Here is a 25,503-nt window from a genome sequence, read left to right on the forward strand (position 1 = left end):
TCCACCACTGTGAGGTAAAGTTTAGACTCTAGAGTCCCTCCAGGAATCATTCTGAGGCCAAGATTATGTTCAAAATTAAATATTTGCTTGATCTCTTTCTTCCCCTTTTCAACTGACTACACTTCTTTCAGGTCCTGAGTTGACTTCCCATTCTAGAATCTCTTTCTGGGATATCCAATGTAAGATACAAATCTTGCCTCCCTGCTTTCTGTCTTGATTCCTCCTGCTCTGCCCTATTGTTTCTTCCTTGTCAAAGCTCCTCCTATGCTCCCTGGAATTTGCCTCCCCTTTACAATCATTTCCATCTTCTTTCTTCCAACTAGTTTATTTCCCCTTTGCCTATGAATGTGTGCAATATCCCCATATTAGGAAAAACCTTATACCCTACAATCTCCTCAACTTATCTTCTATTTCTTCTCTTTCCCTTCATCACCCAGTTTCCATCAGTTTATTCTGTATCTGCTAGCTCCACTTTCTAATTATTCTTTTATCTACTCTTTATATTTGGCTTCTATCCTTACTCATAATCTGAAGCTGATAAAGATATGCAATACCATCCTCATTACGCGTTCTGTTCTCTGCTTTTTCTCTCTCCTGACCTCTTTATTGCTGGCACACTGTTCCTTAAACTCTCTTCCCTTGACTTTTACAGTTCAGTAATTTCCAAAGACTCAAAATGGCTGTTTTTGTTTGTTTGTTGTTGTTGTTCTTTTTCTCTCTCTCCTAGTCATTTTATCCCCTATCTGTAAGCATTCTTCATTTTTGTAACTAAACTTCTTTTTTGGGCACTCTTTCTTGGGTCACCTCATATACTATCACAGTTTATTACAGAGCCTGAACTCTGTTGGAATAAGTAAGAAATGACGTTATATTTATCCAACTATTGATTCCATGTATGCTCTACTGAGTATTTCCTCTCCAAACTTTGCTGTCTCAGAAAGATCCCATAACTTCCCAGCCAATTACCATTAAGTGAACAGTATCATGCAGTTAAGATTAATTTTAGAGCACATTCTCTTCCCTCTCTCCAAATTTGATCTGACTCCCTTTGGCATTGGGATTTGCAGTGAAAAAGGTATAGAATATTTTTTTCATTTACTGCTATTTTCTCTTTATTTTAGCCTCCCTCTTACATATTTGTCTCTAGCTCTCTTCATTACTTGGCTTGAGGGCAGGAAAAGAACCCTTTTGTCTAATCCACAGGGATGATAAATTACCATTCTTAAGGATTCTTTACGTTAAAGAATGTTACAACTTCAATAAACTCTCATCACACCTCTGATTTTAGCTTCTATGTTTTGTTTGAGACCAAGGGAAGGTTGAGGTAAGAGGGTCCAGGACTGGTTTGGAGTTCACTTAGTAAACTGGAGAAGGCATGACTCCGACATTTTTTAAAAAATATATAGGGAGTCCTACCAACTATTATATGGACCCAAGTTTTCTTCCAGCCACATCACCTACTCTTCCCTATGTGTAACTCATGTACCTATACTCTTGGTGATGGTTTTTGTTTTGTCACTACCAAATATTTAATTATTCTATTTCTTCTTCATGCAATATATACCTATCCCATCTCAGAAACCTCCTTTTCCTTTCAACCTCCTCCATAAAACTTCTACTAGTCACTATTATTGCTGCTACCACCCTGATTTTTACTACCTGCTCTAATTATATGCTATCATTTTTGCATTAAATGCAAGATAATTTTATAGTGATCTTATGAAACTTATTACTTCAACATGACATTTGGATATGAGCTTTAAATTTGAGTTTGATCAATTAGTCTTTTATTGTGCCTGAAAATAAGTCTTTACAAAGTGACGCTATTCCTTTAACTGAAATGTGTACTTGTTTAAATTTTCAGTTTAAACAGAAAACTCACTGTGAATAGAGGCAGCATCTTATTCATGCCAGCATACTTCACAGTGTCTACAAGTGTCCTTCATATGTACTAGTATGTTGTCAAGATGTATTGAATTGAAGGCTGAGGATGACATGGACGGATGCTGACATGTCCTGGCACACAGTGCCTAGCACTCAATAAATGTTCATTGAATAAATTGATAAAAACTAGAGTATATGAAGATTCTTTTGCCTAATGCTCTCAATCAAGCTAGAGACAAGTAGGTATAGTCATATGCTAAGATGGATGTGGAGAGATAAGATGTACTTAAGAAAAAAGAAGCTTTGGAATATCAACTTAAGGGTCTACAATGGGTTTGAATAAAAAATGAAAGGAAATCCACAGATTGACATGTAGCAGCAAGAGGCTTGTTAAACTGAGCTGTATGAATCTATAATAGGGCAGACACAAGGGGTTCTATACAATATAAATCGACTTATTGCAACTATGAAGCAAAGAAATTCTTTATTAGAAAAAAACTAAACATCCATTTCCAGTGTACCTATGGGATTGCATAGCTTTCAAACTATATTCCTTCTTGCCTTAGAATAATGATTCACAGTCAAGCAATTGGTCAAATTTTATCTTTTAAGGCTATAATAATTTATTACAGCCAGGCACGGTGGCTCATGCCTGTAATCCCAACACTGTGATTGCACCACTGCACTCCAGCCTAGGCAACAGAGTGCCAGTCTGTCTCAAAAACAGACAAACAAAAACACATATAGCTACCAGGTAAATGAATAAATATTAGTACAAATAATGTATAAAATAAAAATATTAGGTGCTATGGGTCCATACAACAATCTAAACTATTTTCAAAACCAAGTAAGGTCAAATAAAATTTAACAACATAAAAACAGAAGAAGAGCATTGCAGGTAAAAGGGAGAGGTTGGCAAAGGCTGGAAGTGGAATAGAATAAGAAATATTTTAAAAGTTAAGAGAAGACAAACAGAGATTGAGAAAGAAAAAAGACAGTAACAGGAGTTTCAGGCTGAAAATTATTAAGAATCTGATTAAGAAAGATCATAACAGAGGCTTTTGACTTTACACATAAAGCAATAAAAATTCCTTGAAAGACTTTAAATAAGTAGATGTATATTTAAAAAAAAAATCACTCTAGGCTTTGTTGAGTTTAGGAGACAGACTGCGATGTTATTGAGTATATAAGATAATATCAAATTTAATTAGGGTAAAGATAAAGATAGAGAGTGGTGGATTGATAATAGACTTATTTAGAAGAAAAATCAAGCCTAACTTAGTGGCAGATTAAATTTATTTCAGTTTTATATATGTACATTTCATCCAAATGAAAATGTCAAAACAGATAGTTATTTAGAACTCAAAAAAAAAAAAAAAAAGAAGAAAAAAGGAGAAGAAAAAAATGTTTGAGATGAACATGTTTGACAACCATAGACATATAAATAAGCATGGAAATTTTAGAAATATTGGAGAGCAAGGAGGGCTAGCAAATGGCTATTTTACTCATTCAATACATAATTGAATACCTAATTATGTAAACAATTCTAGGGAAGAGCTTTAAATTGAGAATCTAGAATCACGTTGGTGCCTTTATTTGTATTAACACACACCTAAAAGAAATCTGTAATAAATGTGACTTCATCAAATATGCACTAAATTATATGAACAAAGTGAATATAAACATTTTTTCCGCTTAGGTAAGATATTATTGATTTTGTCTCAGACATTACAGCTAAAAGTAATTAATTTTTTTTTCAACAAAACTTAGGAAACTCACTTTAAACTTGGAAGATATACGTAAATCTTAAAATTACCCTTTCTCTGGGTGCACGGCTATAGATCTTGGTTGATCCAGGCCTTGGGAAATAATTACATAACGGAAAGAACCATTGAGTCTTGCAACTTCAATTAAGTTGAAACCATGATCTGTCCAATATATGTTACCTAGGAGAAATAATAGAGGTGTTTATGATACAGTTTTGAGAAAAAAAAGTACTTGTTATGACTAAAATTAAATTTCTGAGCATTCACATAACTACTAAAAAACTGTTTACTTCCTACATTCTTTTTAAAAGTGTTTCCTAAGCAGAAAGCTGTAAATAAACTAATATGCAAATACTTTCAAACGTAATCTCACACATCTCTGGTTTAAACAATATAATGATATATTTACATGGTAAAAAGAAGTTGAAACTTCTCCTACCTAAAGAAAAGACCTATTTTAACTTTCTACTGACTTCAAGCAAAAGAAAACTTCTAACACTTTTATTTACCTGCCTTATGGAGCTCTCAGGAGATTTGGGCAAAGTTAACACTACATAATCTACTTCTACATAAAAACCCTTATCCAAAGGCTCAAAAGCATTAGAAGGAGCGAAGCCAAAAGCAAAAGAAACTATTTACCCCTGTGGCTGGAAGTACAAAAAAAAAAAAGAAAAAAGAAAAAACACTGTTACGAGTTAGAAAAGATTTTTTATGAAGCAGTTTGAGCCCCTAACAAAATAGGTGTGAAACAAAAAGATAAAAAGCCATGGATTATACCAGCAATCCAGTCAATAGCTATCCCTTCCACTCTTCCCAAGCCATTGGTAATGATATCTTCTTTCCAAGTCTGATCTCTTTTAGCGCGGCTAATTTTATTGAAGCCCATGTCTGTCCAGTAGATGGTATCATTTTCTATGGATAAGACACAGAAAAAATATATATATACACACACTAGAAAAGGTATCAATGTAGGTGTTAGGATCATATTGTAACTGTATCTTTTAGGATATCATCCTGAGTATGCTAGATTTTAAGTATTCTTCAGGATAATTTGCTAATACAAATAGTTAAAAAAAAAAAAAGCATGAAAACATGAAAGAACCTATATTTCAGTCAAATGATTTTTGAAGTATTTTTTGAAAATTATGGAAATAATCTATTGCATTGTTTATTGGTTTTTATTAATTTCTCTACTTATCTTAACTCAATAAATCCTTATACTGCATGAATTTGCAACTTTGATTCCAAATCACGTTATTTTGGACCACAATTTTTCTCTTCATGCTATACTTGTGTCTGAATCTTCCTTTAAAAATAATACTACTAGGGATAATCAACTCCACAAAACTTCAAAGTAGAGAGAGGACAGAAAGAAACAAACAAGCATTTCAATTATATCAAGAGTGTTTTAAGCATAAGGCTACTCAGAATGCACAAAGTATTTAAAATGCCTTACAATCCAATTATTCCTTCTAAGGTATGAGTTTCTCAAATGTCAACTACAAGACCCTTACATTATTTTTCTTTTCTTTTTTTTTTTTTTCTGTTTTTCTTTTTTTTTTTTATTATACTTTAAGTTCTAGGGTACATGTGCATAACGTGCAGGTTTGTTACATATGTATACATGTGCCATGTTGGTGTGCTGCACCCATCAACTCGTCAGCACCCATCAATTCATCATTTATATCAGGTATAACTCCCCAATGCAATCCTTACATTATTTTTCAAATTCTCTTTGTCCAGATGGGCTTAAGAATACTTGAAGAATTGTTCTATGTGATCACAGAGTCTTTAAATAAGAGTACTTTTTGAATACTTGAATGAAAAATGTGTCTAAAGACTGTAAATGAAATATATGTGCATGCATATGCATAAAAGGTGGTAATTATAGACCAATGATTTTAAACACAGCCACCAGAAAGACACTGGGGACAAATCATTAAATAATAAATTTGCCAGCAACTAAGTAAGTTTTTGTGTTGCGACCTACATGGCCATTTGAAGAACAAATCCTTTAAGACCAATAAAATTTCCCTCTGGCACACTGACAGACTATGGAAATAAAGAAAATGTAATTAGTATAATAAAGCCATTTATCAGCAAGCTTTGAGGTTCTGTTTCAAATGAAATATAGTCTTTACTTTTACCAGTTCAGGAAAAGAGTGCAAATAGTCCTTGTTCTCAACAATGGTTAAGTCAGACACATCAGAGATACCCTATCCAAATATATGTCTGGGAAGCAAGGATTTGTTTGATTTTCTCGTTTTGTAAAAGCATCAATTAACATTTTTTTCATTATTGAACCAGGGAATCAATCAACAGAAATAAGTCTTATTTTGGCATAAATACTAAGCATTGCATGTTGAGTCTAATCTTCTTCCCTAAACATTAGACCCATATGTCCAACTGTCTCCTTTGTTTCTCTGCTTGTTCGTAGGTAAGGAATTCTTGATGTACAATGAACAAATTCTGAATGAAACATGCTTCTCTTGAAGTCTTCAACCAGATAACTCCCCTTTCCATGGTGGTGTGATAGTTGGCACCTCCATCCTCTGTTTCTTAGACTAAAAACATCGGGATTGTCCTGATTATGTTTGCACATATACCACTTCCAATCAATCACCAGATACTCTCACATTTAATCCATTACCAAGTATTTTTGTTCACTTTTTTCTTCTTTCAAAACATATCCATTATCCAACCACCTCACACCATCTACTACTTATGTTGTAACCAAACCAATAACCACTATCACCTGAAGTCTTGCAACAGCCTTTTAATTGATTGCCTAGCTACCACTTTTGCTCCTGTACTTCCCTTTCCATATGAGTCTTGCTTTGCCATTTAGAAAAGTATAGCTACAGATATACTTTTAAAATATAAATAAGTTAGAATGGAGACATTTCCACAAGAAAAAAATGTAAATAAGAATTTCTCTCCGCTGTTTCACACCAAACTCTCTAGTCACTTCCCATCTCATTCAAGGTAAAATTAAGGTTCCTTCTCATGAGTTTCATGATCTATCACCTCCCTCCAACCCTGCCTCACCTGATTTCCTTCCACTCTTCTCCTCACTTACCCATCTCTAGTAACAGATCTTCCTGTTCCTAAAAGAAAATATTCTTCAGTACAAGAGTCTTCATATAATATTTTTTTGTCTTGAATGTTTTTCCCCAAGATATCCCAGCTGTCTTAGCTCAAATATCCCCTGCTTATTGAAACTTTCTTGAGTATTCTATAAAAATTATTCTTTTACCATGCTCTATTCCCTGTTACCAAAACATATTTTCCTCCATAACACTTATCATTATCAAATACATTATATATTTGTTGGTTGGTTTGTTGAGTTTCTCTTTTGTCTCACAGAATGTAATTTCTTTGAGGGCTGGGACTTTATTTCATTTGCTGCTTTATCCCTGGTTATCTGGAATACTTTCTGGCACATAATAAGCTCAACGTAAGCATTTAGTGAGTAATAAGGTAATGTGATATGCTGAATAAAGACTGGTTAGGAGGCAGATACAAAGAAAACACATCTCTTGCCATAAAAATGCTTATTAGCTCATTAAGGAACAGAAGGTATGGACATAAAGAAATGGCTAACAACCAGAAATAGTGTAAGATGAGGAGCATGTAAGCCATACAGGCAAGTATTTTTGCAGGAATTCAAAGAAGAAAATCAGGACAATCTTTGCAATAAAAAAAAAAAAAAGGCACCTCTTCATTTCATATTACTTTCTAATAGCTTTGTCAGTGCTGCAAAATTTTAATCAATATTAAATCAAATATTTAATCATTATATGATAAAGCATTCCTTTCCATATACAACATGACATCTTGAACATATCTTTGTCACATTGAACTGAAATTGCATTTTTGCATTTCTTCCTAGAACTAGACCATTAAATATTTCTTGGATAAGGACTGCATCTGACCCAACTTTTCTCAATATGGTCACATATACTATAGACACTTTGTAATACTGAGGCGATCTCTAAATGGTAAAGACCATGAGATCACGGCACTGGGAAACTAACACATTTTCTTGTATCCTTTCTGTTAGGTACATTTGGGAAATTGATGAGTAAATTAATCATGTGATGATGCATTAAGGAGAACCAAGAGTATAGAAGAATTAAACCACACATTGGTGCCCAAATCCCTTTTCCTCATCAATTTTTTCACATATATGGTGTATACCCACAAAAACACACATTAGACCAAATGTTTGCTAAGATAGGAAAACATATTTTCTAGCATCTCAGAACATCTGCAAAATAAACACAAATTAGGTAAAGAATGATTTAATTAGGAAAAGAATCAAGTTGAAAGAGGATAACATTTTACAACAAACTGTAAAGATACAAAATGGAGATAGATGTAAAGATAGAAAGAGAAGATTTTCAGAAACGTGTCCTGATACTTATTTCCAAATATATTTCTTAACTTTAATTACCTCCATTCAATACATACTTATAGAATTCTTAGTTTGTGCTAAGAATTATTGTAGGCATAAAATATGGTGGTGATCATAATAGACACTATCCCGATAATCACTTGGTTTACATTCTAGAGTAAAATTAAAAATAAATTATCTTAAAACATATGGTAATTTGGTAACGTATAATATAATCACAGGATTGGAAAATAGAATTTGTAATTTAAGATAATAACAATTATAATTACCTCTCTACAGATATAATAAGACAAATATGAGTCTTCGAAGTCATTTTCAGGAATGACCATATAGGGAAATCGGCAGCCAGCTATTGTGCATTACAATTATAATTAAAGTCAGAATTAAAGGGAAAACCATATATTGCCATAATTATATTTATCTGTAAAAAAAGGGAAAGACCTTTTCACAATGAGAAATATTACACTTTTTCAGTTGAGAGAAAAGTTTTCCCTGAGTATGTAGAGACTAAATCATGCAGGGTTCTGTCTGATAATAAGAAAAGGGAAATAAAAGTGTTTTAAAGTTATTTCACCCTTGTCTGCATTCTTATGATTAATTAACAAACACTTGTTGACCATCTGTTGTGAAAACACTCTACTCTGCGTTATTATGGGCTTTTAGGTCCTAGAAAATTCAGAGTTAGGTTTTCTGGCCTAAATGTACATTCTATTTCAGAAAACAGCATAAATAAATAAAAATGACAGGCAAAATATAATATATAAGCTTACCATGATGCTCTGTCCTAAAATAATCACCAGCACACTAGGAAGATATAATAACAGGGTAGAAAACAAGGAGTCCAGGGCTAAGTTCTTATCGCGGTGCTGCATTTAGCATGAACATTTCACAAAGTTACTTTTTCTCTTCAGGCCCCATTTTCCTCATATATAAATATGAATAAAAATATAAATATATGCATGTAAAAACTACACCTACGTATTTAAATAACAGAAGGCAGAATTTAGATAAACTTTAGGATCTCTTCTAGCTGTGATCTTCTAAGGCTAAGATTTTATTTTTTACTTTTACATAAAGGGAATACAGTATCTCAACGTACAGTCCTATGTTAGCTGTTACGATCTTCCTTTTCCCCTGTAGTTTTTGCTCACTTTAATTAGCTCTGTTTGCCTGATTCTAAAAACGATAAAGCATATGATTTTTCCCAGAACATGCTACTCATGGCTTTTATGTCACATTTCTTTTTAAACTATAGGACTTTACATTTATCCTATTAAATGTCAGCTTGTTAAATGAGATCATGAATCCTGCCTGTTGACATTTAAAAAAATCATATGTTACACAATGAAACTTTTTTGTGATATCCACAAATTTGATATGTAGGTTTGCTTCATCTTTATTCAAGCTAGTGACAAATGTGTTGAATTGGATCAAAGATTTACTTTTGACATACCACTGGAGACTTCCTTCTGAGGCAAACTGTTTTCGTTTTTGTCATGCCTTAGTAAATTATAATTTATATATATTTAAGTATATAAATCTTAAGTGTACAGTTTGATGAACTTTCACTTATGGAACACAATCATGTAACCAGTACCTTGATCAAGATATAGATCACTAATAGCATCACACAGGTTCCTCTGTGTCTTCTGGGAGTATCTCTTCTCTTCCCCAGTGGACAGCTGCTATTTTGACTTCCAGTACCTTAGATTAGTTTTCTTTAAATTTTTGATAAAAGACAAATTACAGTATGTACTCTTTGGCCTGTTCTTTCATTCAAAATTATGACTATTAGATTCATCTTTTCTGTTGAATGTATCTTGCTTTTCCATGGTGTGAAAATGCCACAAATTATTTATCCATTTTGAACATTTAGGTTATGTTCAATTTCATCTATTATAACTAATGCTATGAAAATTCTTTCTTTTCCGTGTCTTAGAAGAGACATACACTGTCATTTTTACTGGGTACCTTCCCAGAGGTAGAACTGCTGAGATATGTGAGTGATACCTTTAGTAGACAGGGTTTATTTTAATGCATCAATTATCTCAATGCTCTCCTAATTAAGAATCTAGAATCTACACTTTTTTCAATTATTGTTGAACTCTACCATCTCCTTCATATCTGTCTGATTCAACCATTAATATCTTAGTACAGTTGGACAAGCCAGAAATTCTGAATATTCTCTTATTTTCAGAGACTGGTTCAACATACTTATCTACCTTGGCTGGTAGTGCTAACTTTACCAGATAAAGGGCAAATTACCAGCTTCAACTAAGCAATGACTTTAGACTGTAAAGCTTCCCTTTACTGTTTAATAATAAGCTGTTTATTATTAGTAATATTATTAATAATAAAAGCAAGATAAACTATTATTAAATAATAAAGGGAAGTTTATTATTTCATCTTCTTCATCAATGCTGACAGCGTTTGAGAGAGAAAAATCCCAAGACACTTGCTTTTTTGATGAATCTTTTGTGAATATTACGTGTATAAAAGGTGTATATCTTGGAGTAGTTCTCATGAATTGTCAAGCTTTGGTCCTTTGGTCTGAGAATCTGGGAGGTAAAATAAATATGACAAACAACCACAACTCTGGTAAAAATAATTATATCCAACCTTAACTTTGAGAACATCAAACTGTTGTAAACATCCCTAGCTCCTATTATTATTATTATTATTATTATTATCATTATTATGATTATTCAAACAGTAGCAAGTGCAGCGTGGGTAAGGCAAAAATTTTGAAGATGAAAAGACTGAGAATTATTGACTATTGAATTAAGAGGAGTTATAACAAGAGTGAAAGAAAGAGAGGAAATGGAAGGAAGGAAGGAAGGAAGGAGAGGGGAGGGGAGGGGAGAGGCGGGGCGGGGCAGGGCAGGGCAGGGCGAGGCAAGGAAAGGCAAGGCAAGGCAGGAAAAGAAAAAGGAAAGGAAGGGAAGGGAAGGAGGAAGGGAAGGAGGGAAGGGCAAAGGGGGAATGGGAGGAAGGGAATAAGGGAAGAAGGGAGGGAGGGAGGGAGAGAGGAAGGAGGGAGGGAGGGGAGGGGCAGGGAGGAAGGAAAGAAAGAAGGAAGGAAGGAAGAAAGGAAGGAAGGAAGGAATGGAGGAAGGGTGGGAGGGAGGGAGGAAGGAAGGAAAGGGGGGAGAGGAGGAAAGAAGGAAGGAAGGGAGGGAGGGAGGGAGGGAGGGAGGATTCTTTTGTATTCAGTTTCAATAATCTTTTCTTAGAGTTTATATAAAATTCATTAAGAAGCTCAAGTTTGTCTGGGCACAGTAGCTCAAGCCTGTAATCTCAGCACTTTGGGAGGCCAAGAGGGGAGGATTGTTTGAAACCAGGAGTTTGAGACAAGCCTGGGCGACACAGTAATACTCCATCTCTATTAAAAAAAATAATGTTTTCTTTTTTTAAAAAAAAAAAAAAAAACCTCAAATTAGATACACAAAACAAAAAATAATTTAAGGATAGTTCCAATGTATGAACAACAAAATTTACAATTTTATGTTTAATTTATCTAATTTATTTGTTGTCATTTTATTGAATCTACTAAACCCTATGCCGTATTTTAAAAATAAAGACAACAGTGCTCTACCGCAAAATTATGTGTTAACTTGTGAAAAATTCTATATAAAGTGTGTTTCAATTTCTTCATAAACTTCAGATTTGGATTCCACAGGATGTAGCTATTATATGTGGCTATTACACTATTTTCACTTAATGTTGTCTTTATTCCCTTGTAGAGAAAGTTGTTAGAAATTTGTTGTTGTTGGATCTTTGACTTTTGTTTGCTATATAGAAAAGCCTATGGCTGTAGGAAGCAAATATACAGTCACAGTACTGATACTTATACAGAATCTTCACTTGTTTTAATTATTGAGATTGAAGAAAATAATATTCCTCTCCCTGTCACCTCACAACTACCAACTTTTACTTAGATTTTAATTATTTACTATCACTTCCAGATGATCTGGCTGCACATAAATTTCCTCTTTTGAGTCAGAAATATAAGCATTCTTCATATTTTTTTTACTGTCATTTATCATCAGTGAACTTAATAGGTAGGCCCAGGAATATAATTTTTGCAACATTTACCAAAACTGCCTTAAGGCCATGTAATGCATTAATACTTCTAATTTATGTAACATGATTTCTTTGGGGAACTAAAATCTTTCACAATTTCTTAAGCAACCTGTTTTACTATTCTAAAATTCTGAGAAATATAAGTTAACACTAATCCAAGCCACCATCTTCTACTTTTTCAAAAATTACTCTTTTAAATATATTTTTGGAGCAAGCTTTCTCATATCACGTCTACATTTTTCAATCATCATGTTTCTTGCTGCAGTATTTTGTCCCTGTTATGTGCCATTTCAACCCAGATATCAAGACCAGACCTTTTTCTTCATTCACTTCCCACTCTCCCACCCATACTGATATATAAAATCATTCATATAAACATGAAATACAAACAGTGAAATAGCATTTCTGGAAACATGCCATAAGGACACTTAATGTAATAGCATAAAAATTCCTAACTGAAAACTAGCTATCTTTATTTTAAAAGGTGTTCTGACCACACCTGCCACCGGGATTCAGTGGCAGTTTCATATCATGTTCCAGCCTCATACCATATCCTTGACTCCTCCCTCTTCTTTTTCCTTTCATCTCAATTTATCATTTCTCCTCTTTCTGATTAGCCATTTTCCAAAGAAAAACCCTTTCTATCCATTCCCCTCCACCTTGGCAACCAGCTTGTGTTTGCGTAGTTTAAAACCAGTAGTTCTCAAATGGCTACTCATTAGAATCAACTGAGGAATGTTTTAAAATACCAAAGAGGCAGCCACAAGTCAGAGAATTAAAACCACTTAGTCAGGAGTAGGGTACAGGCAGGGAATTACTAGTTAACTCATTAAAGGCACAGATAGGAAGACAATCACCTTTATTTAACAGGGCCAATAATCTTGTGAAGGATATTTCAATTATGAAATGCTACACAACCCCTCGTCCCCATACAATCCCATTGCTATCCCATTTGCTATTAGTGGTTCACTACTAAAGAGATTTTCAAGGAGAGGGAGGTTGACTTGATCTTCTATGGGAGGATATCAGATTTGGGGCTAGTTTTTTCTCCGGTAGAGGGAAGTCTTTAACTTGCCCCCCCAAAAAAAGTTAAATACCATCAGCTGATTCTGATAAATCATAAGCACCAGATCTCTTAGAAATCACTGCTGTTCAATCTATGCATGAATCAAGCCAAAGCACAAGGCAGCTCAGAGAGAGATTACTTTGTTTTGATTCTCCTCCACTCCTGATAAGCTGGCTACATTCCTGTTTGCAAGGCAATTGAAAAATGTGGGAGTGATATAACAAAGCTTCTTCCTTCCAAAAACATATTAAAGGTGACTTTTGAAAGGTCATACCGTTGGCATGTCACAAATATATGGTTCATATGTGTCATATGCCATAGATATGTAATCCTTGATTTTTTTTCTTGTAAATTATATAGAGATTGTGAGCTCTGAAGTTGGTCATACCTCCCGCTTTGCACTAGTTATTATAATAAAAAAATTAAATTTACTTTTAACTTTTAGCAAAAATATAGAAGTAAAATATGTGCATTTTATCTCTAGTATTATCTTATTTTTTTCCTTCTTTTTCTCTTTGTATTCATTTCCTCACATCTTAATTGTTCATCTTGCATTTTCCTCATTTTTTGGAAGCTACATAGAAAAATTTTTAGAACAAGATTAGATATTTTTTTTTAAATATATCAAATCATATAGACAAGTGACTTCAAAGTCTGGCACACACACTCTAGAGAATGGCTAGGATACCAAGAAAATCCAAGACAGTGCAAGAAAATGTTAAAATCTTGGCTGCTACTTTTTTATTTCTCATCTTTTAAAAATTTTTATCCATGTGTATATATATTAAATCATCTTTAATACAGTAATAAGATACATGATTTATAAGTAAATAATTTAGTAACAAACATGCATTTTAGGTGAAATCTCTTTTGGTTTGAGTGGGTTGTGCAGTGAAAAAGAAAGGCTTAGTACTACTGATGGAGCTGCAACATTCCAATCATTTTCACAATATAACACACAAAAACAAAGATATTTTTTAGGGCACAATAATTTCTTGTAGAAGGTTGCTTGTTACAGGAGGGACAGGCCTGAAATCTCAGACCAATTCAAGCCGTGCCTTTCTTCCCTGAGGATCAATGTCTCCACACATATATTACCCATTTTGGCATGCAACTGAGCCATCTCATGCTGACTGAAACCTCTGGAGAAGGCTATGCAAGTTCTAGGAATTGAGAGGAAAGCAAGATCAGTGAAGGTCATCAGGGTTTACTTCATGGAGGAAGTGAAGCTTTTCCTAATACTTGAAGACTGGGTTCTTATGGCAACAAATCACTAAGAACTCCATCCTTGCAAGTAAATAAAATGAAATCTGCAGACTTCAAGGATTTTAGATATCTTAGTTCCCTTCAGGTACAATGTTATGAAACCTTAGATAATGTAAATTCTCTTTTAAATTACTATTTTATCAAATAAAAAATATATGCTTGTCTAGCTTTTGTGTCTTGAATGGAACTTGCATTAAACATTACTTACTATTAAAAAAAAAATTCCATTTTCTGGTTTTGAACTGTTTCCTCTCAAGGTAATGAAAAGAATCTTTCACATTTTCTTAAGCAATAACTGTTTTTAGTCTTCAAAGCAATTGCACTGTGCTGTTTTTCACATACATTAAGTTAGTTCTTGCAGCCCTATTGTGGCTAATTTTGACTTTCAGGTAACACATAAGAATTAAAATGTGCTGTCATCTTCTAGTCTTCTTCAGATTAGAAAAGGACCAATAACAGCTCCACGGAGAAATTGTTTTTATTTATTTTGTTTTAGCCTCACAAAGGTAAGCTGCAAAATTGAGACAGAATGTTGCACAAATATATCTTCAGGGGACCAGCAACTTGTTTCAGAAAACACCACCATTCTATTTCACTTTTATTTTTGAATAAGAGAAAGGCAGAAATCTTGTTCCTCAAATGTTCGGTTTCTAAATTATGCCTCGAATTAGTAAATCAGACAAAGAAGAAACATACTTTAAAAATAGAGGCTTTCCCAACAAATATGTTTGAATTTTTTTTTCCATCATCATCCCTGGTGAAAAAAGTAACTTACTTAAGAGGTGTAACAAATAGAGGAATGTAGCATAATGACTAAAGGTTTAGACATTGAGTTCTGATATCTTGAGTTAAAAATCTCAGCCCTGCTACATAGTAGCTCTGTGACATGGACAAGTTACTTAACCTTTCTGTTCAGTGTCCGAATATGTGAATGAAATGGAAGTAATAGAATTGTGAAGACTAAACGAATCCATCTGTATTAAAGCTCTTAATGCCTAGTATTTAATAAGCATAATAAAGTGTCAACTATCATAAACTAAAATACAAAGTATATGATAAAACAAAATAAGCTATATAGATACTAATAAATTTAGCAATTTCATATACTTTTGAAGTGTTAATTAGGTTTAGTTTAACATAATATTGTCTTTATGCATTTAAAACTGAAGAGAAAATATGTTGGTGCTTTCTTTGCAAAAAAAGAGAATAATCTAATTTTAATTAACCGTATTCAAAGAAATAAACTCAGAAATAGAAAATTCCTTAAAAATAATCAGGAATGTTTCAACAACATCATTTGTGATTTCTTAAACTAAAAGTTAATGTTGATTTGGATGCACAAAGGCATCCCATAGTTTTAGAAAGGTGAAGTTTACTGTTAACAGTTATTACCATCATAGATAATTTGTTCTAAAAATTACTTGAAATTGCCTATGCTTACTGTATAAGGTCTAGCTAAATTCACAGGTGACACATAGATACATGAGTCTTATAATACAATTATTTCCCAACATGACTTTACTGTTATTGAATCACAGCTATTATAATAAACTACAATACATGAATGTGCTATGCTTGGACTTTCAGGAAAAAAAAATACACAGTGATTCTTTTTACGAACAAATTCCTGCTTAAAAAAATTGTTTTAATGCAAATCAATACTGTTTATTAAAGGCCATGTGTATTAAAGGAGACACATAAGTGACCAAGCAGTTTCCTTCAAACTTCCCAAAGACTCAGTCACCCTCTTGTAAGTATTTGGTAGCAATTCATGTTACTTATCATTTTATAGTAGGTTGCAGTTGCTCCTCAACCTATATTGGGAGTACACTGACAGAAAGCTTCATATTCTCTTCATACTTAGCTACTGAGAAAACAGTGCAACATTTCGGATATACATACACAGAAGCTAGATGAATGAATGATCACGCATGACTGCATTATTACAATAAAAATGTTCAGATTCAACATGTCACTGAACGAACCTGTCAGAGCTGCCCTCAATCTTCTCATTTACCTGTGCTTGCTCTCAATTGATGGGAGGAACATACTCCCCTTCATGCAAACTAAAGACCTGAGAGCTATCCTTGCTTCCTTCTTTGTCCTTATTCTCCTAAAAACCACATCCAATCAATCAGCAAGTCCTCTGTGTTTTAACTCTTTTATTTATTTCTATTTATATCTATATACACCACTACAGTTTCATCCAGGTTCTCACAATCTCTGTTCTGAATGATTGCAAAAGCCTCCTAAATGGTTGCCTTCCTTTAATTTTATTTTTCTCAAATACACTCTAACAACTATCAGGATAATATAGCTAAGATGCAAATCAGATCTTTTGCTTAACATTCTTTATGTCCTTAGGTACCTCATGAGCCTTTGATGAAGCTCAGGTTCTTTAGTACATCATACAAGGCAATCCATTTCAATAGCATACAGACTTTTTTGATGACTAAAATACTTTTATCACTCACTCTTGATATCTATTTTTAACCCATTATACATGTACACATATAGAGACATGAACAAAAATATAATTTTTAAAACATAAAGTATAAAATTTAATATAAACAGTTATAATACTTTCTTCCCTGTATTCAATGTTTTTTGTTTGTTTGTTTGTTTGAGATAGAGTCTAGCTCGATCCCCCAGGCTGGAGTGCAGTGGCAAGATCTTGGCTCACTGCAACTTCTACATCTCAGGTTTAAGAGATTCTCCTGCCTCAGCGTCCTAAGTACCTGGGATTATAGGCACCCACCACATGCCCAGTTAATTTTTGTATTTTTAGTAGAGACAGAGTTTCACTGTGTTGGCCAGGCTGGTCTTGAACTCCTGACCTCGTTATCCTCCAGCCTCAGCCTCCCAAAGAGCTGAGATTACGAGCGTGAGCCACCAGGCCTAGCCTCAATTATGTTATTCAGTTCCCAGAGTGTGTGCCTTGCTCCCCTCTTGGAAGTGACTGATTCAGACCATAAGTGCTTTTCTGGTATTGTCTCACATGCTTTCCTGCCTCTGTCTCGACTCAGCAGCACTAGCCTGTTTGTAGCTGCCCCAACTCCCTGAGTACACACACAACATGTCATTTTTCACCTCTTTACCTTTTCTCCTGCCATTTCCTCTGCATTTCCTTATCTTTCATACGAAACTAATACTCAGACATTAAGACTCATATTCTTCATCTGCCAGGAAACCTTACTGATTATCACAGTCTAAGTCATTGTCTTTCTTGTTGCTCCCCTAATAACCTGTGCTTCTCTCTATAGTTATACTTAACACACAGGTTGCACAGCTTACTTTTTATGCATCTGGCTTTCCAGTTGACTGAGACTGTTCCCATTCATCTCAGATTCACAATGTCTTCCTCCAGCAAGACACTGCTGGATATCCAATAAGCAATAATAAGAATAGAATCAAGTGAATAGTGTAACAGTTATTAGCATAGTATCATCTAGAGCAAAGAAGAGTAAAATAAGAGTAAGATAAAAAGAGAAAGAATATAAGTAATTTAACAAGGTAGCAATATTTTGACGATTATTAAATCAGTTAAATAAGCAATTTTGGGAGGCCAAAGTGGGAGGATCACGAGGTCAAGAGATCAAGATCATCCTGGTCAATATGGTGAAACCCTGTCTCTACTAAAAATGCAAAAATTAACTGGGCATGGTGGCCTATGCCTGTAGTCCCAGCTACTCAGGAGACTGAGGCAGGAGAATCACTTGAACCCAGGAGGCGGAGCTTGCAGTAAGCTGAGACTGTGCCACTGCACTCCAGTCTGGCAACAGAGAGAGACTCTGTATTAAAAAAAAAAAAAAAAAAAAAAAAAAAGCAATAAACACTTATTAAACTATATATTTTCTCCTATGGTAAAATATTAAAATCATGTGGAAGGCCATCATTATAGTATCATTTTATAATGAATTTAATTATATACCAAGTGTAAGTTAAATGACCAAAATAGGATTCCATGGAGTTTAAACTCAAGGGTCAAAGAAAAGCAATTTTATAACTCCAAATACTTAAAATTACAAAAGTGTTTGGTAAGCCATATACCAGAAAATATAGTATTATCTCATATTGTTTAGAATAACTCAATAATGAAATTATGTGATGTCTGGGGTTTGTTTAAATTATATGAAACAACCTGGTCATGAATTGAAGCTAGTGATGGGTACATGGGAGGGGTTCATTATTCTCTTCTCTCTACTTTTTTTTTTTTTTTTAATCTTTCAAAGTTTCCACGGTAAAGTGTTTAAAAAGTGCTCCACCAGATTGGAAGGAAGTCCCCATTTTAATTATCATTGCAATCAAATTCTGAAACTTCTATGGTAGTAAAATATATCTAAAAGGTACGTCTAATCTTTGATTTTTTTTTTTTTTTTTTTTTTTTACTTGGATGGCACTCTTAATATCCTACCCATCTGGGAAACAAAAAAACTCCAATTTCAGCAAATACCTTACCCAAACTGCACAATGTTTCATAACATAGAATGTTTCTATGTTAGGAACGCAGAAGTAGGCTTTAAAAAAATCTTGAAGGAAAAAAGTATTCACTTGAGATAGGTTTTGGATAGTATATATTTGAATTAATACTATTCTTGGTCTCAGCAGAATCAGGAACAGGGTTACTGAAAATATAAGAAGTGTTGAAGCAGTTCAAGCAAAGGATGTTTTTCACCTCAATTAAACCATGCTCATGCTGACCAAAAGTTAAAAATTACATTAGATTAGAAAACTAACTAGGATGAAATGGAAAAAAAAAAAAAAAAAAAAAAAAAAAATTGAAGGGCCCCATATCAGCTGGCATTATCAGGTAAATGAAGAGACATATAATTTAATTGTTAAAAAAGAAAGGCTCAGAGTTTTGTTTTTTGTTAATGCATCCTAGAGAGATAAAAGGAAAACAAGATTGCTTAAGAAATTTTGATTAAGTGAGAATACCAGTAAAATATTTTTAGAAAGTTTGTGATAGAACATCTTAAAAAGGGTAGGTCAAGGACAAAGACTTGTTCTGAAATAGCTATCTTGAAATATTTTCAGTTATCAAAGTAGAGATATAACAATTCTCTCTGTGTGCACTGTGTGCATGTATGCGTGTCTGTGTGTATCCTTTCCTCCTGCTATATTACCTTGAGCTATAAGCCTCTTAGATCTTAAAAGAAAAACAGTGACAGACTAGTAGATAATTGGATAGGAGTCTACAAAAGGAGACTCAAAAGGAATCTCGAGTGCTTCAGGAACTCTTGTCAGTGACTGAGTGGACCTGCAATCGTCCCTCCAACTTAAATTTAGTCAATGTATGGCATGAATAACACTTTCTTTAAAACACATATGAGGGAGAGTGTGACCATATAAATCTTATAATATATGTCCTACTTTATTCCCATTGTTTGTTGCCCCAGAGGTGTATAAGTGCTCAATTTGTGTGAAAATTGATTATTAGATCCTATTATTATTAGATCACTATTAAAGCTAAATAGTGAAAACTATGTCCACAGAAAGTTGTGTATAAAAAAAGGCCAAGGTATTATTCATAAGAGCCAAAACCTAGAACAAAAACGAACATCTATCATTGCAGAAATAGATACACAAACTGGTATACTCACAAAACGGATATTACTCAATGCCACAAAGGAGCAGCCTACTAACATACGCAAAAACATGATGGATGTCAAAAATACTATGTGACGTGAAAGAAACCAGGCACAAAGGAATATATATCATGTAATTCCATTTATATAAAATTGCAGAATAGGCAAAACTAACCAATGGTGATAAAAATAAGATTGGTGATCACTTCTGAGGATAGGTGGGCAGGAACAGGAGGAAACTTTCTAAAGTGACAGAAATAGTCCATTTATTGTTATTTACTCATCAAAACTGAATGAAAGGCAAACTTACTATCTGAACACTCTACAATGGATAAATTATATCTCAATATAAAAGAATAAAATATACCAACATTTGCTGTAAGAAAAATTTAATTAACATTCTTAATCAAATCGCTGATGGTAAATTGTAAGTAGATTATATGGTATCATCCTAAAATATATTGTGCCTTTTGGGTGCAAGCCCTGGGAATATGCCTGCTTAACCTCAATGAAATTACGATACAGAAAATATCTCATAGGATGAGCAACCACAGTATGTGGTTAAAAAAACAAACAAACAAACAAACAAAAAAAAAAGTTCAGTGACAATCCAATGGGGCAGATAAATTGAAAACAGACTCTTACTGAGTATTTGCTACTGTGAAGGAACCTTTCCTATCATAGTGAATACACAAATATAAATCAGACTTGAATCCTGCTCTCTAGGAAAATGAAATTCAGAAAGGTAAGAAGAAATGCACATGAATAACTATAAATTAGAAAGTTCCCCTAGGAAATATGCAGAAATTGGAATGAGAGTCTAGAAAAGGTAAAAACCTACATCAATTTGGGGACTAGAGTTGGAAGAAACTCTCAGAATGTGGCACAAGGGAATATGCTGTTCATTAGAATATGAGGAGAATGATAGAGAAGAGTCAGAAACCAGGTTGGAGGGATGAATTGATTTGTGTAAAATATCTAGTTAGTTATGAGACAATGACTTTTAGTACTAAGACATTTAGGATTTTATTCAATGGTGATTGTGATTATGATGATAAAACAGTCACAGCTAGAATGAGCAACAATCCCAGTTCGCCCAGGATTCTCCTGATTTTAGCAGTAAAAGCCCAATGTCCCAGAACAGCCCTTAGTACTGAATATTAGCCTCTATGATATCTAATTTTAGGGTAAATATTTGACAGATGGTTCCAGCTTCTGGGTTCTGAATCTATCCTCACATTTGTGCTAAGGCTGCTCTCAGCTAATGACTCTGTGAAGCAGATACTAACGGAGGCCCATTCCTGCAACATGTGGAGCTCCTCTGACAGACCACATAGGCTTGACAGATGACAATGACTCTCCGCCAGCCTTGCTGAAACTTTCTTGAAACTGCACCACAGCCTGAGACTTTTTCTGTCTGACCTGACTTCCTCCCCTCTATCTTTCATACAGCTCAGATCTGCCTCGCAGACAACTCGCTTCATTTTCTCTCACAAGTGTATTTCTCAATAACAATCTTACATATCTAATCCTGTCTTGACTCTGTTGCCCAAAAGACCAAACTAGCACAAAGGATGGCAGGGGTGGGCCGAGAAAATGAACAGTAAGACAGGGTTTTAGGTTTGGCTTCCTTATTCCTGAGCAGGTGTCAAAGAGGACACAGTTCTGAGTAGCATGGAGGGCAATGATTGGCCCATGGACACGATGTGAAATTGCTAAAGATTTCACGAGAAGTGACATGGAAGTTGCTAAGGGGAAACATCCTTGCAGGTGCAGTGAGTCATGCCTTTGAAAAAGATTGAGGAAACAATGCTTATAAAGACAGCAGAGTGGGATGATTACTGCTACATTGTAATGACACACTACAGACAGATAATTTAAAAACTGACAGCTGTTAATAAGCAGTTAAGACTAAATGTGAGAGCCAGATTTGGTAGATTACAAAGAGGCTCTTAACTCCCACAGTGGAAAAATGGACACAGCTGAGCAGAGCAAACAGAAGCTCTAATTGAACTCCAGAGAGGTTTAAATGCTCAGCAAAGGCAGATCAGCAATGCTACAACCAGGGACCTGGTTGGAAAACCTGGGAACCTGAAAGATGGGATAAGAATATCTAGACATATGTTTCTGAGGGGGCTGGCTCCTGAAACACCCCTTGGACTCGCAGAGTTTGCAGAGTCCTCCCTATGCTAGTACTTCCCTTGTGCTGGTAGTCCTCCCTATGCTAGTACTTCCCTTGTGCTAGTACAGTCCTCCCTATGCTAGTACTTCCCTTGTGCTGGTAGATATTGTAGAAATACCTCACCTGCAAGGCAACAGGTTTCTCTTTAGGACATGCACTCACTTTCTGTCCCGGCTGCTTGGCTGATAACTATGGTTAAATCCCAGTATAACCCATCTGGAGAATGACTGAGCCTCAAAAGGGAGGAAGGAGATTACACACCAACGCAGCTGTGAGAAATACCTGTGCAACCAGAAAGGACCAGGGGAAAATCCCTGCAATTGAATTTTAAGGGTACTTGATCAAAGCAGGCTAGAATATAAGACTGGATAAACCAAAGTTCCTGAGGCACATTCTCGGTATATGGGAATTAACACTCTAGCAAGGGCTCCAGGCTGTGGGGCAACATTTCTGCTAGGCAGGCTCTTAAACACATGAAGAAACTACGCCTTTCTTCATGTAGAAATATCTGATCTTCCCTGATAGATGGTAGAAGAAGGAATAGAGAAGATGAAGGAAGGAAGTAGAGATATAGAAATAGATACGTAAGAAAAGAAAACCCACCAAAGTATTATGTTCCATGGGAAGCTTCAGCGGGCATTCCATTCACTAGAGCTGATAGTACTGTAGCTGCAGTAGGGGAATCAGCATCACTAAGAAGTTCGACTGTGACTCTACTCAGCAGGTAATCTATTACAATAGGAGGGGCAGTCCCAAAGCTTGGCTCAATAATATCCATTGTTTTGAACCCTTCTCACCCCCTACTGCCTGAAATAAGAGAGGTAAGATTGTTGTGCTTACCTGCCAGAAACCAAAAGGCCATAACTACCTTGACTGGCAAGGTTGAAGGAACATGGAGGAATTCCTTGACCTGAAGGAATTGTGGAGCTGGTTCATAGAGCATTGTTAAGGTCAAAACTAGATTGGCAGCCAAACAAGAGTGCTGTTTAACTCTACAATAGCCACCCTCCACACCCCTCCCCACCGCAAAAAAAAATACAAAGAAAGAGAATAAGCCAGACGGTTGTTGCCCCAATAAAAATTTATGATCCCTTGCACAGATCTCAGACCTAAACCAATTTTTAGTGCCAGAACCCAGAGACTGAAGATCTTTCCCAGATCTTTCACCAAAAGGATGTATGACCATTTACTTGGGACACTCAGTACTGGAGAAAGGTAACTGTTTTGATATGTTGAGGACTACTGGTCAGGGCGTCTGAGTAAATGTTGATGACCCAAGGCGTAAAACATCATCATTGACCCCTAGATTACAGGGAGATGGGAATGTGCTACAAAAGCTAGGTGATAAATGGGCCCCAGTTACATTCTGGCTCTTTGTGGGCCCACTGGATCCGTAGATTCAGTAGGAGTCACTTTCTTTTTTTTTTTTTTTGAGACGGAGTCTCGCTCTGTCGCCCAGGCTGGAGTGCAGTGGCGCAATCTCGGCTCACTGCAAGCTCTGCCTCCCGGGTTTACGCCATTCTCCTGCCTCAGCCTCCCGAGTAGCTGGGACTACAGGCGCCCGCCATCTTGCCCGGCTAGTTTTTTGTATTTTTTAGTAGAGACAGGGTTTCACCGTGTAGGCCAGGATGGTCTCGATCTCCTGACCTGGTGATTCACCCGTCTCGGCCTCCCAAAGTGCTGGCATTACAGGCTTGGGAGGAGTCACTTTCTTAGTCCCAGTGTATCTAATTGAAATGGACAAACCTGGCATTTGGGTGAACACCAACACTAGTTTATTGCCTCTGAAGTAAGAGTGATCACAGTGGAAAGGCCAAGCGGACATCCCTGAAATTATCACCACCACCACCACTATTCAACCCAGAAGGTCAAGAGAGTAAAAACGACAAACTCATCTCAAGGAGGATGGGGGTGGATAGAGGAGATTCGTGTCACCATGAAAGACAGGGTTCAGGAGTAGTGGTTCCTATTACATCTCTGTTTAATTTGCCAGTCTGGCTCCTGCAAAAACGAGATGAATGCTGGAGAATTATTGTAGGCTTCCAGAGGCTTAATCAAGTAATAGCCCTGGTGGCAGCTGCTACACCAGATGAGGTCTCATGCTAGAGCCGATTAATAAGGCCTTAGGTACATAGTATGCAGCCATTAGTCTGATGCATGCACTTTTTCCAATGCAGAGATGAAAACAGAGGCCTCACTTTCTATCTTTCTCAATGATGCACTGGAGAATTTTGTGCTTCCTTTCCCTGAAACCCGGAGATCAGGAGAGTTGGAGCTCCTTCTTACCAAAGAGAGAAGGTGCACTTTTGCCTAAGAGCCACAGCAAGATACTCCGAACCACAAGCTGCAGCTCCTGCCAAGCCACTTTGAACTTCTTGTATCTAGGGATCAGCAGGTGAAAAGGGGTGTCACCATACTAGCATGGATGATGACCCTGTATCCACCGTGGCCTGAGATCAATTACAACTATAACATTTGTAAGTAGTTTCATTAACCTCCCTTCTCTAAATTTCCCCAGGTGGCAGGTGGGGTGCGGGCAAGGAAGAGGACTACAGAAACTATGGAGGAGCTATTTCTCAAACATGTGAAGAAACAGATCTGTGTGGCACATGGGATGGTCTGTGGCAGCCAATAACATGCAATTCCCAAATTTCTGAATGGGGAGAGCATAACTGACTAAACCTACCATCTCATTCACACTAAGGCCTCAGCTCCCACATTGTCCCCTGCCAAAGACTGAGTGTGGTATAAATACTGAGGCAGACCCATTCCTGAAAAATGCAGAACTCCTTTGAATGGCAACTTTGGCTTAAGGACTCCCGACCAGCCTTGACAAACATTTCTTAGAATTGCTCTGCTAAAATTTCCTTCCCTTTCTCCTCCACAAGTGTCAGTGTGTATCACAGTCCATCACAACTCCTAATCTCATGTCTGTATCACCATCTTTACTCACAGACACTCTCCCCAACCAACTTCATACATGTCTAAGATATGAATATTTAGAAATGTGGCTGAGGCCAAGTATAGAAGCTCATGACTAATTGCCTACATCAAATCACTCAAAATGGTCAGAAAATAATTGTGATTTATTTAGATTATAATTGGATCTTTTATAATAGCACTTGCTCCTCCTAGAAAAGACAAAATAAATAGAACCAGCAATACAGGGTCACTGATGTTGCATCATATCAGTGAGGCGTAGTTAAGTCACATCTGAATAAGATGAGGCATGTGCAATATGGTCTGCCACA

General features: G+C 35.6%; 1 protein-coding gene across 1 annotated transcript in view; it reads right to left on the reverse strand.

The window, feature by feature from the left end:
- Positions 1-25,503, reverse strand: part of LRP1B (LDL receptor related protein 1B) — a 1,636,277-nt gene that overhangs the window by 483,351 nt on the left and 1,127,423 nt on the right. Inside the window, exons 36-37 of the mRNA XM_026453105.1 lie at positions 4,428-4,562; positions 3,701-3,830 (exon numbers count right to left, since the gene is read on the reverse strand). Coding sequence (XP_026308890.1) covers positions 3,701-3,830; positions 4,428-4,562 — 265 coding nt within the window. The remainder of the gene's footprint in view (positions 1-3,700; positions 3,831-4,427; positions 4,563-25,503) is intronic.

Source organism: Piliocolobus tephrosceles, chromosome 11 (assembly GCF_002776525.5).
Source record: "Piliocolobus tephrosceles isolate RC106 chromosome 11, ASM277652v3, whole genome shotgun sequence".
Lineage (NCBI taxonomy): Eukaryota > Metazoa > Chordata > Mammalia > Primates > Cercopithecidae > Piliocolobus > Piliocolobus tephrosceles.